Source organism: Pongo pygmaeus, chromosome 10, assembly GCF_028885625.2.
Source record: "Pongo pygmaeus isolate AG05252 chromosome 10, NHGRI_mPonPyg2-v2.0_pri, whole genome shotgun sequence".
NCBI classification, from domain to species: Eukaryota; Metazoa; Chordata; class Mammalia; order Primates; family Hominidae; genus Pongo; species Pongo pygmaeus.
Window position 1 is genome coordinate 111656055 of NC_072383.2, and position 16556 is coordinate 111672610.

The 16556-nt window shown below is 42.3% G+C and overlaps 1 protein-coding gene across 1 annotated transcript in view; it reads left to right on the forward strand.

Moving 5' to 3' along the window:
- The first annotated feature begins 260 nt into the window (after positions 1 to 260).
- OAS2 (2'-5'-oligoadenylate synthetase 2) overlaps positions 261 to 16556 on the forward strand; it is a 33193-nt gene continuing 16897 nt past the window's right edge. Inside the window, exons 1-2 of the mRNA XM_054443042.2 lie at positions 261 to 626; positions 8823 to 9093. Of these exons, the coding sequence (XP_054299017.1) occupies positions 450 to 626; positions 8823 to 9093 (448 nt within the window). The 5' untranslated portion in view covers positions 261 to 449. The remainder of the gene's footprint in view (positions 627 to 8822; positions 9094 to 16556) is intronic.

Sequence of the window (16556 nt, forward strand, 5' to 3'; positions counted from 1 at the left end):
AGATGTCTAGCAGGTATGAAGCCCTCACAATGGGGTTCTAGAGGCTGTTTGGTTAATCTCAAGTTTTGGGGAGCCCCTGAAGGGCTGGTCACCACGCTGCCGGGGACAGGGAAAGCCTCTGAGCTTGAGTCAGTTTTAGTTTCCCTGCTGGGGTGCAGGAGTCAGTAAACCTTGCTGCAAGGGGCGGGGAAGAGCCTCTGAGCTTAAGTTTTGGTTTCCCTGCCCCGGATGCAGGAGTTGGTAAGCTCACTGCAAGGGGCAGGGCAGAGCCTCTGAGCTTAAGTTAGTTTTGTTTCCCTGTCCCGGATACAAGAGTTGGTAAGCTCGCTGCAGTGGGTGGAGAGAGGCCTCTAGACTTCAGTTTCAGTTTCCTGGCTCTGGGCAGCAGCAAGAACTCCTCTGCCTCCCATCCAACCATTCACTGTCTTGCCGGCAGCCAGCTGAGAGCAATGGGAAATGGGGAGTCCCAGCTGTCCTCGGTGCCTGCTCAGAAGCTGGGTTGGTTTATCCAGGAATACCTGAAGCCCTACAAAGAGTGTCAGACACTGATCGACGAGACGGTGAACACCATCTGTGACGTTCTGCAGGAACCCGAACAGTTCCCCCTGGTGCAGGGAGTGGCCATAGTGAGTCCGGGGCTGAGGTTGAGGCTCTGGGAGGCAGGAGATTCCATGGCGGCAGCAAGGCGGAGCTACTGGGTGCTGGGCGCCTATTATGTGGGAGGCCCACACTTGGGTGGGATGTGGTGTAGGAGTCTCACGCTCTGGAGCAGGCGCTTGCTCCAGAGCTGTGTGACACTGGGCAGGCTACTTAACCTCTCTGTGCCTCAGTCTCTGAATCTGTAAAATGGGGAGAGGCATAATACCCACTTCAGAGTATCGTAAGGCTTGAGCACATCATGTTCTTAGCAAAAGACTGGCACATAGTGCTCAGTGAATTCACTGTGATTACTCACTGCGATTTTCTTCTATCCTCTCCACAGTACAGAGGAGTAAACTTAGGGAGGCTAGAGCACTGTGTTCAAACTACCCAGGTTGCCTTGTGGTTTCTCCGCAGCAAGAAGGCGTGGCTTTTATCAGTTAGAAATATTTGGTTTTGTGGACACAAATCTCAGGACTGAGGCTGAAAATTCTGGACCTCTGGGGAGGAAGGGGGATTGGGGAGATGCCAGGACCCTAGAATTGGGGGCGTGGGGGTCCTGATGGCCCAATACTACCCTCTTACCCTCCTGCGCTGCTGACGTGCCTTCTCTGCTGCTGCCACACTTTTTGGTCTCTACCCCCTCCCTGCACACATCCGCTAGTGCTGCAATAAAGAAATCTAGACACGTGGTGTCCCCAGCCCTGGCCCAGGTCAGGAAGCTAAGGCGAGTTTGGTTAATAGCTGTTGTCAGAACTGGGATTTTAAGCCTGGGTAATTGGCTTGAGCGCATGCATGTTTAACCACTACACTATCCTGCCTCTCAATTTTTTTTTCCTCATGGAAGTAAAACAGAAAAAGTGCCCAGATCAAAGTGTCCAGCTTGATAGGTAGCCACAAACAATGTAACTGTGTAACCCCCACCCAGATCCAGAAACAAAACATTCTCAGCCCCCCAGAGCCCTGGGCCCCCAATCCAGTCAGCACCTCCAAACCCAGGTAGGCAATCTCCTGACTTCTAACAGCATAGACACGTTTTGCCTGTTTTTAAACGTTTTACAATTATAGGGTCACCAACTATCCCAGTTCGTCCGGGATTGGGGTGTTTCCTGGGATGTAGGACTTTTGGTGCAAAAACTGGGAATGTAACCCAGGATGCATGGGTGACCCCTGTATAAATGGCGTCATGGGCTCTGGGTGCTTTAGTGCGTGGTTTCTCTGACCTATGATGTTTATGAAATTTATGTTGCGGGGTGCAGTTGTTTATCTTTTCATTGTTGTGTCAATTCCATTATGTGAATATACCACATTTGTCCATTCTACTGTTTTTTTATTTTTACATCATTGTGCATATTTATATGGGGTACATGTGATATTTGGACACATGGATACAATGTGAAATGATCAGGGTAGTTAGGATATCCATCACCTCAAACATTTATCATTTATTTGTGTTGAGAACAGTTCAGATATTCTCTTCTAACTATTTTGAAATATAGAATAAATTATTGTTAACTATAGTCACCCCATTGTGCTATCAAACACTAGAATTTATCCCTTCTATCTAACTGTATGTTTGTATGCATTAACCAACTTCTCTTCATTTCCTCCTCTACTTCCCAGCCTCTGGTAACTATGATCCTACTCTCTACCTCCATGAGATCAACTTTTCTTAACTTCCACATAAACACATGCAATAATTGTCTTTCTATGCCTGACTTATTTCATTTAATATAACGACCTCTAGTTCCATCCACATTGCTGCAAATGACAGAATTCCATTCTTTTTGTGTCTGAATAGTATTCTATTGTGTACATATATTACACTGTCTTTATCCATTCAGCTGCTGATGGACACGTTGGTTGATTCCATATCTTGGCTTTTGTGAATAGTGCTGCGATAAACATGAGGGTACAGTTATCCCTTTTTTGGGTAAATACCTAGTAGTGGGAGTGCTGGATCGAATGGTAGTGCCATTTTCATTTTTTTTTAGAAACCTCCATACTGTTTTCCATAATGACTGTACTAACTTACATTCCCACCAACAGTGTGTAAGATTCCCTTTACTCCAAATCTTTGCTAGCATTTGTTATTTTTTGTCTTTTTGATAATAGCTATTCTAACTGGGGTGAGATGGTATCTCATCGTGGTTTTGATTTGCATTTCCCTAGTGATTAGTGATGTCAAGCATTTTTTCATATACCCATTGGCCATTTTGTATGTCTTCTTTTGAGAAATGTCTATTTAGGTCCTTTGCCTGCTTTTTAATGGGATGGGTTGTTTTCTTTGCTGTTGAGTTGTTCAAGTTCCTTGTATATTCTGGATATTAAACCCTTGTTGGAAAAATAGTTTCCAAATATTTTCTCCCATTCTACAGCTTGTCTTTTCACTCTTGATTGTTCCCTTTGACGTGCAGAAGCTTTTTCGTTTAATATAGTCCCAATTGTCTATTTTTTGTTTTTGTTGCCTGTGCTTTTGAAGTCTTAGCCACAAAATACTTGCATAGACTAATATCATGAAGCGTTACTCTTCTGCTTTATTCTATTAATTTTATCGTTTCAGGCCTTACATTTAACTCTTTAATCCATGTTTAGTTAATTTTTTATAAGATGAGAGATGGGGGCCTAGTTTCATTCTTCTGCATATGGATATCCAGTTTTCCCAACACCATTTATTGAAGAGAGTATCCTTTCCCTAATGTGTGTTCATGGTGCTTTCTCAATCAGTTGGCTGTAGATTTGTGGATTTGTTTCTGGGTTCTCTATTCTGTTTCTTTGGTCTATATGTCTGTTTTTATACCAATCCCATGCTGCTTTGGTTACTATAGCTTTGTAGTATATTTTGAAGTCACGTAGTGTGATGCCTCTAGCTTTGTTCTTTTTCCTCAGTATTTTTTTTTTTGGCTATTTGAGAACTTTTGTGTTTCCATACAAATTTTAGGATTATTTTTGCTATTTCTGTGAAAAAATGTCACTGGTATTTATAAGGATTGCATTGATTCTGTAGATTGCTTTGGGTAGTATGGTTATTTTAACAATATTAATTCTTCCAATCCATGAGCATGGGATGTCTTTCCATTTGCTTGTGTCATCTTCAGTTTCTTTTATCAGTGTTTTGTAGTTTTCATTGTAGAGATCTTTCACTTCCTTAGTTAAATGTATTCCTAGGTATTTTTGTTAAATACTGTAAGATTGCTGTCTTGATTTCTTTTTCAGCTAGTTCATTACTGATGTGTAGAATATGTTGGTATTTTGGTACGTTGGTATGGTATGTTGATTTTGGTATTTTGATTTTGTATCCTGCAACTTTACCAAATTTATCAGCTCTAAGAGGTTTTCCTGGTGGAGTCTTTAGGTTTCTCTGTATAGAATATCATGTGGTCTGCAAAGAGGGGCAATTTGACTTTTTCTTTTCCTATTTGGATGCCTTTTATTTCTTTGTCTTGTGTGATTGCTTTGGCTAGGACTTCCAGGATACAGGCTGAAAGCCTTTCCCAATTCAGTATGATGTTAACTGTGGGTTTGTCATATATGGACTTTATTATGTTGAGGTATGTTCCTTACATGACTAATTTGTTGAGGGTTTTTAGCATAAAGGGATGTTGAATTTTACCAAATGTTCTTCTACATCTACCAGGATAATCATATGATTTGTCCTTCATTATGTTGATGTGATGTGCAAATATTCAACATTTGTTGACTTGCTCATGTTGAACCATCCTTGCATCCCTGGGATAAATCCCACTTGATCATGTGTTATCTTTTTGATGTATTATTGGATTTGGTTTGCTAGTATTTTGTTGAAGGTTTTTGTATCCATGTTCATCAGGGATATTGGCCTGTAGTTTTCTTTTTTGTTGTGTCTTTGGTCTGGTTTTGGTATCAGGGTAATGCTGACTTCATAGAAGGGGTTAGGAGTAATTCCCTCCTTTTCAATTTTTTTGGAATAGTTTGAGAAGAATTGGTGTTGATTCTTCCTTATAAGTTTGGTAGAATTCAGCAGTAAAGCCATCTGGTCCTGGGCTATTCTTTGTTGAGGAATTTTTTATTACTGATTCAATCTCCTCACTCATTATTGGTCTGTTCAGGTTTTCTGTTTCTTCCTGGATCAATCTTAGTAGGTTGTATGTGTTCAGGAATTTATCCATTTCCTCTGGGCTTTCCAATTTGTTCACATATAGTTGTTCATGATAGTCTCTAATGATCCCTTGTATTTCTGTGGTATCAATTGTAATGTCTCCTTTTTTATCCCTGATTTTATTTACTTGGGTCTTCTCTCTTTTTTTAGTCTATTTAGTCTAAACAGCAGTTCATCGATTTTATCTTTTTAAGAAACCAACTTTTTATTTTGTTAATTTTTAGCCTCTATTACGTTTAGTTCTGTTCTGATTTTTATTATTTCTTTCCTTCTACTAATTTTAGGTTTGGTTTATTCTTGCTTTTTTGTTTGTTTGTTTTTGAGATGGATTTTTGCTTTTGTTGCCCAGGCTGGAGTGCAATGACGTGGCCTCAGCTCACTGCAACCTCTGCCCCCTAGGTTCAAGTGATTCTCCTGCCTCAGCCTCCAGAGTAGTTGGGATCACAGGCATGCACCACCACGCCCGGCTAATTTTGTATTTTTACTAGAGACAGGATTTCACCATGTTGGTCAGCCTGGTCTCAAACTCCTGACCTCAGGTGATCCACCCACCTCAGCCTCCCAAAGTGCTGGAATTTCAGGTGTGAGCCACTATGCCTGGCCTTTCTTGCTTTTCTAATTCCTTGAGATGAACCGTTAGGTTGTTTATTTGAGATTGTTCTACTTTTTTTGATGTAAGCATGTATTGCTTCAAACTTTGCTGTATCCCTTAGGTTTTGGTATGTTGTGTTTCCATTTTCATTTGTTTCCAGAAATTTTTTGATTTCCTTTTAAATTTCTTCATCAGCCCAATGGTTGTCCAGAAGCATGTTGTTTAATTTTCATGTATTTGTACAATTTCCAAAGTTCCTCTTGTTCCATTGTGATCTGTATCCATTGTGGTAAGTATCATTAAGATACTTGACAGTATTTCAATTTTTAATAATTTGTTGAGCCTTGTTTTATGACCTACCATAGGGTCTATCCTGGAGAACATTCCCTGTGCTGATAAGAATGTGTATTTTGTAGCTGATTAAATAATCTGCAAATATTCATTAGGTCCTTTTGGACTATAATGCAGACTAAGTCCAGTATTTCTTTGTTGATTTTCTGTCTACGTGATCTGTCCAATACCAAAAGTGAAATGAAGTTCCCAGCTATTTTTGTATTGGCAGTCTCTCTGTCTCTGTTTAGCTCTAATATTTGCTTTACATATCTCAGTGCTCCACTGTTGGGTGTTCATACATATGTGTATAAATATACATATACATATATATGTCTATATACATATATACACATACTTATATCCTCTGGCTGAATTGATCTCTTGATCATTAATTATAAAATGACCTTTTTTGTCTCTTTTTATGTTTTTGACTTAAAGTCTACTTTGTCTGATGTAAGTATAGCTACACCTGCACACTTTTGGGTTCCATTTGTGTGGAATATTTTTTCCATTCCTTCACATTCAGTCTATATGTATCTTCACAGATGCAGTGAGTTTATTGGAGGCAGCATATAGTCGGACCTTATTTTTTATCCATTCAGCTAGTCTGTATCTTTTAACTGGAGAATTTAAACTGTTGTTAAATTCAGGGTTGTTATTGATAGGTAACAACTTACTCCTGTCATTTTGTTATTTGTTTTGATTGTTTTGTACCTTCTTTGTTCTTTTCTTTCTCTTTATTGCCTACCTTTCCAATTGTTGGGGGTTTTGTAATGATAACATTTGACTCCTTTCTTTTTGTCGTTTGTGTATCTGCTCTACCAGTGAGTTTTATACTTTTGTGTGTTTTCATGATGGTAGACATCATCCCTTTGCTTCCAGATGTAATACTCTCTTAATCATTTTCTGTAGAACTAGTCTAGTGGTGATGAATTCCATCTGTTTTTGCTTGCCCAGGAAAGACTTTATTTCTCCTTCATTTTTGAAGGATAGTTTTGCTGGGTATAGTATTCTTGCTGAAAGGGTTTTTTTTTTAGCACTTTGAGCATATCATCCTATTCTCTTCTGACCTGTAAGTTTTCTGCTCAGAAATCTGTTATTAGTCTGAGGAGGATTCCCTTATATGTGACTTTATACTTTTCTCTTGCTATTTTCAGAATTATATCTTTGTCTTTGACTTTTGACAGTTTGACTATAATATGCCTGGAGAAGACATTTTGGGGTTGAATCTATTTGAGAATCTTTGAGCTTCCTGTATCTGGGTGTCTAAATCTCTTGTAAGACGTGGGAAGTTTTCAGCTATTACTTCATTAAATAGATTTTCTATGCCTTTGCCCATCTCGTCTCCTAGATCTTTCCAAATTTAAATATTTGGTTGCTTTATGATTACCAATATGACACATAGGCTTTCTTCACTCATTTTTATTTATTTTTCTCTCCTTTTGTCTGGCTGGATTATTTCAAAAGGACTGTCTTCCAGTTTAGAAATTCTTTCTTCTCCTTGACCTAGTCTATTGTTAAAGCAGTGAGTCGTATTTTTATTTTTTTCATTGATTTCTTCAGTTTCAGGAATTCTGTTTGGTTCTTTTTAGCAATATCCATCTCTTTGTTGAGTTTCTCATTCAGAGCATAAATTATTTTCCTGATTTATTTGTATTGTTTATCTGTGTTTTCTTGTATCTTACTGAATTTCTTTAATATCATTGTTTTGAATTTTTCTTAGCCATTGCATAGATATCATTTTCTTTGGGATCTGTACTAAAGAATTATTGTGTTCCTTTGGAGGTGCCATGTTTCCCTTGCTTTTTCATGTTTCTGTGTCCTTACATTGATATCAGCACAGCTAATGTAACAGTCACTTCTCTAATTTTATTTATTGACTTTCATAGGGAAAGACGTTTTCCTTTGCTGGGCATGATGGCTCATGCCTATAATCCCAGTGACTCAGGAGGCTGAGGTGGGAAGATTGCTTCTGGCAGGAGTTTGAGGTTCCAGTGAGATATGATTGTGTCACTATGCTCCAGCCTAGGTGACAGAGCAAGACCCTGTCTCTAAAAACTTAAATAAAAATAAAATAAAAAGATGTTTTCCTGTAGATGTGTCTATAGTGTTGGTTGGGTGGAGCGCTTTGGCTTTGATTCTGTGTGGGCACAGTTAGTGGAGCCTCCATATGATTTCATTAGCATCAATGTTGTCTGTGAGCTCCTCAGTGGCTGACAGTGTACTTGTTAATGGAGTCTGTGGAAAGGCTGTGCTGGGAACAGGGACATCAGGCAGGCTGGTCTTCAAGCACCAGTGGTGACAGCAGTATGCCAGGCATGCTGGTCCTCAGGCCCCCAGGCAGTGTATGTGGGTGCCAATGCTGGTGTGTCCAGGTGGGCAGGGTTTCAGACTTCAAGATGACATGTTCGGGTGCCAGTGGTAGCAGCAGTGGACTGAACAGGCAGGTCCTTGGGCCCCCAGGTGGCTTGTGTGGAAGCGGCAGCAGCAGGCCAACCCTCAGGCCCTCAAGTGGTGTACACAGGCATCAGTGACAGCAAGCTGGGTAGGCTGGTCCCCAGGCCCTCGGGAGACACATATGGTCACTAGTGGCAGGCAGAGTGGGCCCATCCTTAGGCCTCTGGATGGTGTGTGCCTGTGCTGCTGGTGGTAAACAGGATGGGTTAATCTCCTGGCCCCTGGGCAGCACATGTGGATGATGGCAGCAGGTGGGGCGAGCCTGTCCTCAGGCTCCCTAATGGTGTGTGCAGGTGCTGGCAGCAGGTGGAACAGTTTGACCCCCATACCCTCAGATGCGCACAGGCACCAGCAACAATGGCAGGTGGGGCGATCCTATCCTCAGGCCCTGGGACTGTAAGCACAGGTGCTGGTGGTGGCAGGTGGGGCAGTTCAATCCGCTTCTATTGTCAGTGGCCATTTGAGTCACCTCCAGGTTGGGGCTAGTATGAAAAGTGTTACTATGAGCATCCCAATCAGGTCTTTGTGGGGCAAATGGATGCCTGCCACTCAATGTTAAGACCATTTTTGGCTTTTACTTAAGTTGAGAAATACCACTGCCTGCTAGAGATCCCTGTAACCCCAGAATCTAGAGTCTCATATCTGCTTCTTTGTCACTGGCAGGGTGGCTCCTATGGACGGAAAACAGTCTTAAGAGGCAACTCCGATGGCACCCTCGTCCTCTTCTTCAGTGACTTAAAACAATTCCAGGATCAGAAGAGAAGCCAACATGACATCCTCGATAAAACTGGGGATAAGCTGAAGTTCTATCTGTTCACGAAGTTGATGAACAACAATTTCGAGATCCAGAAGTCCCATGATGGGTTCACTGTCCAGGTGTTCACAAGAAATCAGAGAATCTCTTTCAAGGTGCTGGCTGCCTTCAACGCTCTGAGTAAGCATTGCTGGGTGTCGGGTGAGAAAAGCCAAAGAAGGGGGTGCCAGACAGCCCTGTGCAACCTCTAGGCCATGGGTGGGATAGATACCACTGCTGCTTTAAAAAATGGGAGACCATAGACCCTCAGGAGAGAAGAATCCCTTCTACCCTGGACTCGCTGTCTTCTCTGGAACTAACTTCTCCCCCATACCCTGATTGTCTTTGGAGAAAATGTTCTGGATTCTAGAATCTAAGGCAGAGCCTTTTAAGCCATACTGTATACATAAATCACCTGGAACCTTGTTAAAATGCAGATCCTGACTCAGGAGGTCAGAGTCAGGGCCCAGGATTTCATATTTCTAGCCAGCTCCATGATGAGCTGCTGGTCCTCAGATCACGCTTGCAGGTTTTGACCAGAGTCAGTGTTGGTTAGAGTGACAGGATGAGGCAGACATCTGGGAAAAGTCCAGCTGGGGCAAGCATTTGAAGTCTGCCTTCCTACCAGGTCAGAATCAAGGCAACAACCTTCCATAGATAACTATCAAAGCTTGAGGGGGTGCCTTGAACCCAACTCCTAAATCCCCAAGACCTGCCCACCTCTTGTGTCTCCTGTCTCAGCAAACATTCCCACACTCTTGCTTATTGTTAAAGTAACCTCTGCTTACCAGGCTTCTGGTTTAACAAAAGATGGCTAGAGTGACTCCATCTTAAAGCAAGTAGCTAGGCACTCACAAGGAACCTACAGGCTTAATACTTGGGTCTGAAAATAGCCACAGTCTAAGCTGACCACCAATTATAATTGCAGAATATTTAAGGCCATACGAAACATCTCCAACTAAGCCTACAAAATGTCCAGATGTCCTAAAAGTTCAGCCTACTTAAAGGCAGCACTAATGAGCAGGCTTAGGTTGAAGGATTAATGGTCATCAATACCACAGTTAAGAAGAAAATTCTTGGCCAAATTGAATTTAATGGAGTTTAACTGAGCAGACAATTCACGAATCTAGAAGCCTCCCGAGCCAGAGTAGGTTCAGAGAGTCTTGAACACAGCCATGTTGTGGAAGAAGATTTATGGACAGGAAAAAGAAAGTGATGTACTGAAAATGAAAGTGAGATACAGAAACAGCCAGACTGGTTATAGCTCAGCATTGGCCTTATTTGAACGAGATTTGAAGAGTTGGCCACCTTTGATTGGCCGAAACTCAGTGATTGGCACAAGAGTAGGTTGCAATCTGTTTACACATCCTTTTAGGTTATTGTTCACCATGTACAGAGAAATTTTAGGCCAAACTTAAAATATGTAAGGAGGCAGCTTTAGGCTAAACTTGATTTAACAGCACCAATACCCCCTACCTTTAGTGAGCACAACTACACATTCCAATTTTAATTACAGCTCCTTAGAATTTCTTATCAACAAAGACACTAACAAAGAATGGCGCATTCCTCCTTCTCCTTTCTGAGGACGCCCTACCCTGTAACAAAGTCGTTTCTAATAAATTTGCTTCTTTCACCATCCTCTGTGCTTGCCTTGAATTCTTTCCTGCATGAGATCCAAGAACCCTCTCTTGGGATCTGAATCAGGACCCTCTTTTCCAGCAACACTATCAACTGTAAACCAAAAGTATCTGAGACAGGTCTCAATCTATTTAGAAAGTATATCTGCCAAGGTTAAGGATGTGCCCACGACACAGCCTCAGGAAGTTCTGATGACATGTACCCAAGGTGGTCAGGGTACAGCTTGGTTGTATATGTGGTATGGTTCGGCTGTGTTCCCACCAAATCTCATCTTGAATTGTAGCTCCCACAATTTCCACATGTCATGGGAGGGACCCAGCGGGAGGTAATTGAATCGTGGAGGCAGGTATTTCCCATGCTGTTCTCATGATAATGAATAAATCTCACGAGATCTGATGGTATCATAAAGGGGAGTTCCCCTGCACAAGCTCTCTCTGGCCTCCCACCATGTAACATGTCCCTTGTTCTTCCAACATGACTGTGAGGCCTCCTCAGCCATGCAGAACTGTGAGTCAATCAAATCTCTTTCCTTTATAAACTACTCAGTCTCGGGTATGTCTTTATTAACAGCATGAGAACAGACTAATACAATACATTTTAGGGAGACATGAGACATCAGTCAATGCATGTAAGATGTACATTGGTTTGGTTTGGAAAGGCAGGACAACTCAAAGTGGGGGCTTCCAGGTCATTGGTAGATTTAAAGATTTTCTGATTGGCAATTGATGGAAAGAGTTATCATCAATAGAAAGGAATGTCTGGGTTATGATGATAAAGGGTTGTGGAGACCAAAGTTTTATCATGTGGCTGAAGCCTCCAGGTAGCAGACTTCAGAGAGAATAGATTGTAAATGTTTCTTATCAGACAAGAGCCTGTTCTATCACTAAATCCAAAAGAGAGGGAGGTATCATGAGGCATGTCCAGCTCCTCCTTCCCATCATGGCCTGAACTGGTTTTTCAGGTCAACTTTGGAATGCCTTTGCTGAGAGGAGGGGTCCATTCAGATGACTGGGGGTGCTTAGAATTTTGTTTTTGGTTTATACACCTAAGCCAGGATTGTATCTCCAACTCCCCCACCTCCTCACTCACAGCCCATCACTAAGTCCTGCCAGTTCTGCCTAACTTGCTCCTAAATCTGCATCATTTCTCTCCCTTTCCACTGCTACTTCCCTAGTCAACGTCAGCACCAGGGATGGAGCAATGGCTTCCTAATTGTCTCCCTGCCTCCTGTCTCACTCCACCCTGCAGCTGGTGCTCTCTTTCCATGCACAAATATTGTGTCACACACTCTGCCTCTAACGGCTTTTCACTGCATTTAGGAAGTTGACCAAAAAGGCCAAACTCTGTAAAATATTTTAAGAGTTTTTTTCTGAGCCAAATATGAGGACCATGACCTGTGACACAATCTCAGGAGTTCCTGAGAACATGTGCCCCAGGTGATTAGGTTACAGCTTGATTTGTGTACATTTTAGGGGGACAGAATTTACAGGCAGAAACGTAAATCAGTACACATAAGGTATGCACTGGTTCAGCCTGGAAATGCAAAATGTCTCAAAGCAGGGTCTTCCAGGTCATAGGTGGTTATAAAGATTTCCTGATTAGCAGTTGGTTGAAGGAGTTCAGCTTAAGAAAAGGGGAGTTGTGGAAGACAAGGTTCTTATTATGTAGATGAAGCCTCCAGGTAGCAGGCTTCAAGGAGAATAGGTGGTAAATGTCCCTTATCAGATCTTAAAGATGTCAGACGATTAGTTAAAATCTCTCCTGAATCAGGAAAGATCTGGAAGGGGAAGGGGATTCTCCACAGAATGTGAATTTTTCCACAGGACACAGCTTTGCAGGGCCATTCCAAAATATGTCAAGGAAATATATTTTGGGGTAAAATACTTTTGATTTCCTTTAGGGCCTGTTATCTGTCAGGCGATGCCAGAGTTAGGTTGGAATTTGGTGTCATACTGCTACAAAGAGTCTGTTCTGTCAGTCTTGGGATCTCTAGTTTAATGTCAGTGTTTGTCAATTGTGCCTGAATTCCAAAGGGAGGAGGGTATAATGAGGTGTCTGAGCTCCTCCTTCCCATCATGACCTGAACTAGTTTTTCAGATTTCTTTGGGGGTTCCCCTTGGCCAAGAAAGGGGTTCATTCAGTAGGCTGGGAAGGCTTAGAATTTTATTTTTGATTTACAAGGATAAGGATCAAACTCCTCAGCAGGACAGGACTTTGATGATCTGGCAGCCCCTACTTACTTACCTCTCCAGCTATACCACTCACCACCAACTAACTCTCTATGCTCCAGCCACTCTGGCCTTCCCTGAGCTCCTCAAACCCACATGATGCTAGCTCAACTTGAGACTTTGGCCCATACTGTTCCTTTGCCTGGAACATACTTCCCCCAGCCTTTTATTTTTGGATAACTCCAACTCATCCTGTAAGTCCTCTGGCTCTCTACGTCTGGGTTAGATCCACTTTCCACATGCTCCAGTAGCAATTTGTGCTTTCTGAATCATGAGATTTATCACTTTGCAAACCCCAAATATCTGAGACAGGTCTCAGTTAGTTTAGAAAGTTTATTTTGCCAAGGTTGAGGATGCGTACCCGTAACACAGCCTTGTGAGGTCCTGATGACATGTGCCCAAGGCACTCAGAGCACAATTTGGTTTTGTACATTTTAGAGAAACCCGAGACATCAATCAACATATGTAAGATGAACAATGGTTCACTCTGGAAAGGTGGGACAACTCGAAGCAAAGTGGAACAACTCAAAGTGGGGAGAGGGCTTCCAGATCATAGGTAGATAAGAGACCAATGGTTGCATTCCTCTGAGTTTCTGATTAACCTCTTCCAAAGGAGGCAATCAAATATGCATTTATCTCAGTGAGCAGAGGGATGACTTTGAATAGAATGGGAGGCAGGTTTGTCCTGAGAAGTTCCCAGCTTGACTTTTCCCTTTAACCGAGTGATTTTGGGGCCCCAAGATTTATTTTCCTTTCACAACTTATATGGAAATAATGTATTTAGCTTTCTCCTCTCCTAGACTATAAGCTCCATGAGGACAGGTACCATGAGTATCTTGTTCTTCTGTGGTCTCTAGTACAATGTTCATTATTAATAATAGTTGTTGGATGGATGGATGGATGGATGGATGGATGGATGGATGGATGGATCATGATGGATAAATGGATGGAAGGTAAATGGGTAGAAAAATGAATGTAGATGGATGGATGGATAGATAGATATTAAATATATGTATATATTTATGGATGAGGTAGATAGATGGATAGTCTCAAGCACAAAGCATAGTCTCAAGTACAGGTGCACATATAATCACAAACTTAAACAATTCCAGGCTGGGCACAGTGGTTCATGCCTATAATCCCAGCGCTTTGGGAGGCTGAGGCAAGAGGATTACTTGAAGCCAGGAGTTTAAGACCAGCCTGGGCAACATAGTGAAACCCCATCTCTACAAAAGAATTAAAAATTAGATGTGGTGGCATGCACCTGTATTCCTAGCTACTGGGGAGACTGAGGCAGGAGGATCACTTGAGCACAGGAGTTCAAGGTTGCAGTGAGCTATTATTATACCACTATACTCCAGCCTGGGCAACGGAGCAAGATCTTGTCAAAAGAAAAAAAAGAAAGAAAGAAAAGAAAAGGGGAGGGGAGGGGAAGGGAAAATTCCCAAGCTGAAACTTAAGCCATCATTAAACAAGTGGGGAAACAGAAAAGCCTAGGTCTTCTAAGCCCATAGCCAGAGTACCTTCCATCACCTATAGTTTTAAGGAATTTCTGGGTTACTAGGAACCATGAAGAACAATTAGCCCAGGCATCACTGATAAGGAGGAGACATACAGACATCCTGATAACTCACATCCACAGAAAGGTGGCCTGGCTTGGGGAAACATGTACCAGTTTGGGAGATTGGCAGTTCTGAGTTCTTATCCTGGTCCTACTACTCACTTATGCCTGCCAGCTGTACAGTCAGACTAGAAACTAGATTCCAGGGCCATTAGGATGCTCAGGGTTGGGGGTGGGGGCCTGCTTCAAACAAGGGCTGGAGTCAAGGAGGGAGACAGGTGCATCATAATTCTCATAGGAAAAGTCCTCTCTTCCTGTTCCAAGTGCCATGCTGGGAGACCTGGCCAGAGCGCCCTCTACTGGGTTCACCCCATCATGCAAGGATGGTGTGAGAATGAGAAATAAGCTCTTCCCCATATGTGCTACCCAGAAGCTGCCACTAGATGGTGGTAGAGCTGTACATGCCAAATTATTATAAGCTTTTTCTGCAAGGAAACACAGGGTCACTTTCTGAGAAAAGCAACCTACAGGGGAATTGGTAACTTGCTTTTTTTTGTTTTTGTTTTTGTTTTAAACTAAATATTAGCTTAACTAATCTGGCCTATTTTTACACTAGGTCCAGGCTGGCTCTCTCCAATTCTGCATCTCTTTCCACCGCTGTGTGCCACTACAACTCTCCCCCTAGGGCCTTTGACCCAAAGCAAGAAGTACCTATTTACTTGACTGGCTGGTATTTCCATTATCCTCATCTGTAAATTAGTAATTGCAATTGCACTTGCCAGCTAAGAGTTTTGTGAGGCTTGTATGTTTCACTGTACATAAAAGGCTTAGAGTAAACACACCATAAACGTTAGCTATTTATTATCATTATAGGGGAAGATAGGATGCGCTTTCCGTCAACCTCCCTGCATGCCAAGTGCCCAGAACCATGCCTAGGGAGTCACTAAATATCCACTTGGGTGTATGAAAGGAACAAGCTAGCTGCTTTCTCCTGGTTTCTTATCTAAATGTGTTTATGGGCCAGGGTGCTGGCTCACATCTGTAATTCCAACACTTTGGAAGGCCAAGGTGGGAGGATCACTTGAGTCCAGGAGTTCAAGACCAGCCTGGGCAACATAGTAAGATTCTGTCTCCAAAAAAAAAAGCCAAACATGTTGGCACACGCCTGTGGTCCCAGGTACTCAGAAGGCTGAGGCAGGAGGATCACTTGAGCCTTGAAATATATTTGAGGGTACAGTGAGCTATGATTGTGCCATGCAGTCCAGCTTGAGCGACAGAGAAGACTCTGTCTCTAAAAGTAAGAATAATGATGAAACAAACCCAGTAGTCCCATAGACCACTTTTTGTTTGTTTTTGTTTCTGTTTGTTTGGTTGTTTTTTTGTGGGGGGGGGAGGGCTGTTTTGTTTTTTAATGAACATAGAAATTGACCCTTCTGATCTTAAAGCTTGAAACTTACATTTGTTTTATCTAAGTTCCTTCCTCAGAAAAGGAACCTCAGACCTCTCAAAAAGTATCAAAGAACTGAAACTCACCAGTCACTGCATCCAGACAATGGGATGTCAAATCCCTTATTCCTCATGATTACCTCCTTACCCCTCCCTAATTCCCGTTTTCCCACACATAGTTACATTACTTCCCTGCTATATAGAACCCTAACTTTAATCTGTCAGGGAGAAGGATTTGAGACTGATCTCCCATCTCCTCAGCTGCAGCACCTGATTAAAGCCTTCTTCTTGGCAACACTTGTTGTTTCAGCCATTGGCTTTCTATGTGGTGAGCAGCAGGACCTAGACTGAACCCCTGGTGTTTAAGTAACAGTAATCAATCAATAAATGTGTTTATTTTATTTTTATTTTTATTTCGAGACAAAGTCTCACTCTGTTACCCAGGCTGGAGTGCAGTGGTGCAATTATGGCCCAGTGCAACATCCACCTCTCGGGTTCAAGGAGTTCGCATGCCTTAGCCTCCTGAGTAGCTGGGATTACAGGCACCTGCCACCACGCGCAGCTAATTTTTGTATTTTTAGTAGAGATGGGGTTTCATCATGTTGGCCAGGCTGGTCTCAAACTCCTGGCCTCAGGTGATCCGCCTGCCTCAGCCTCCCAAAGTGCTGGGATTACAGGCATGAGCCACCGTGCCTGGCTAAATAAATGTGTTTATAAACAGTGGAACTCAG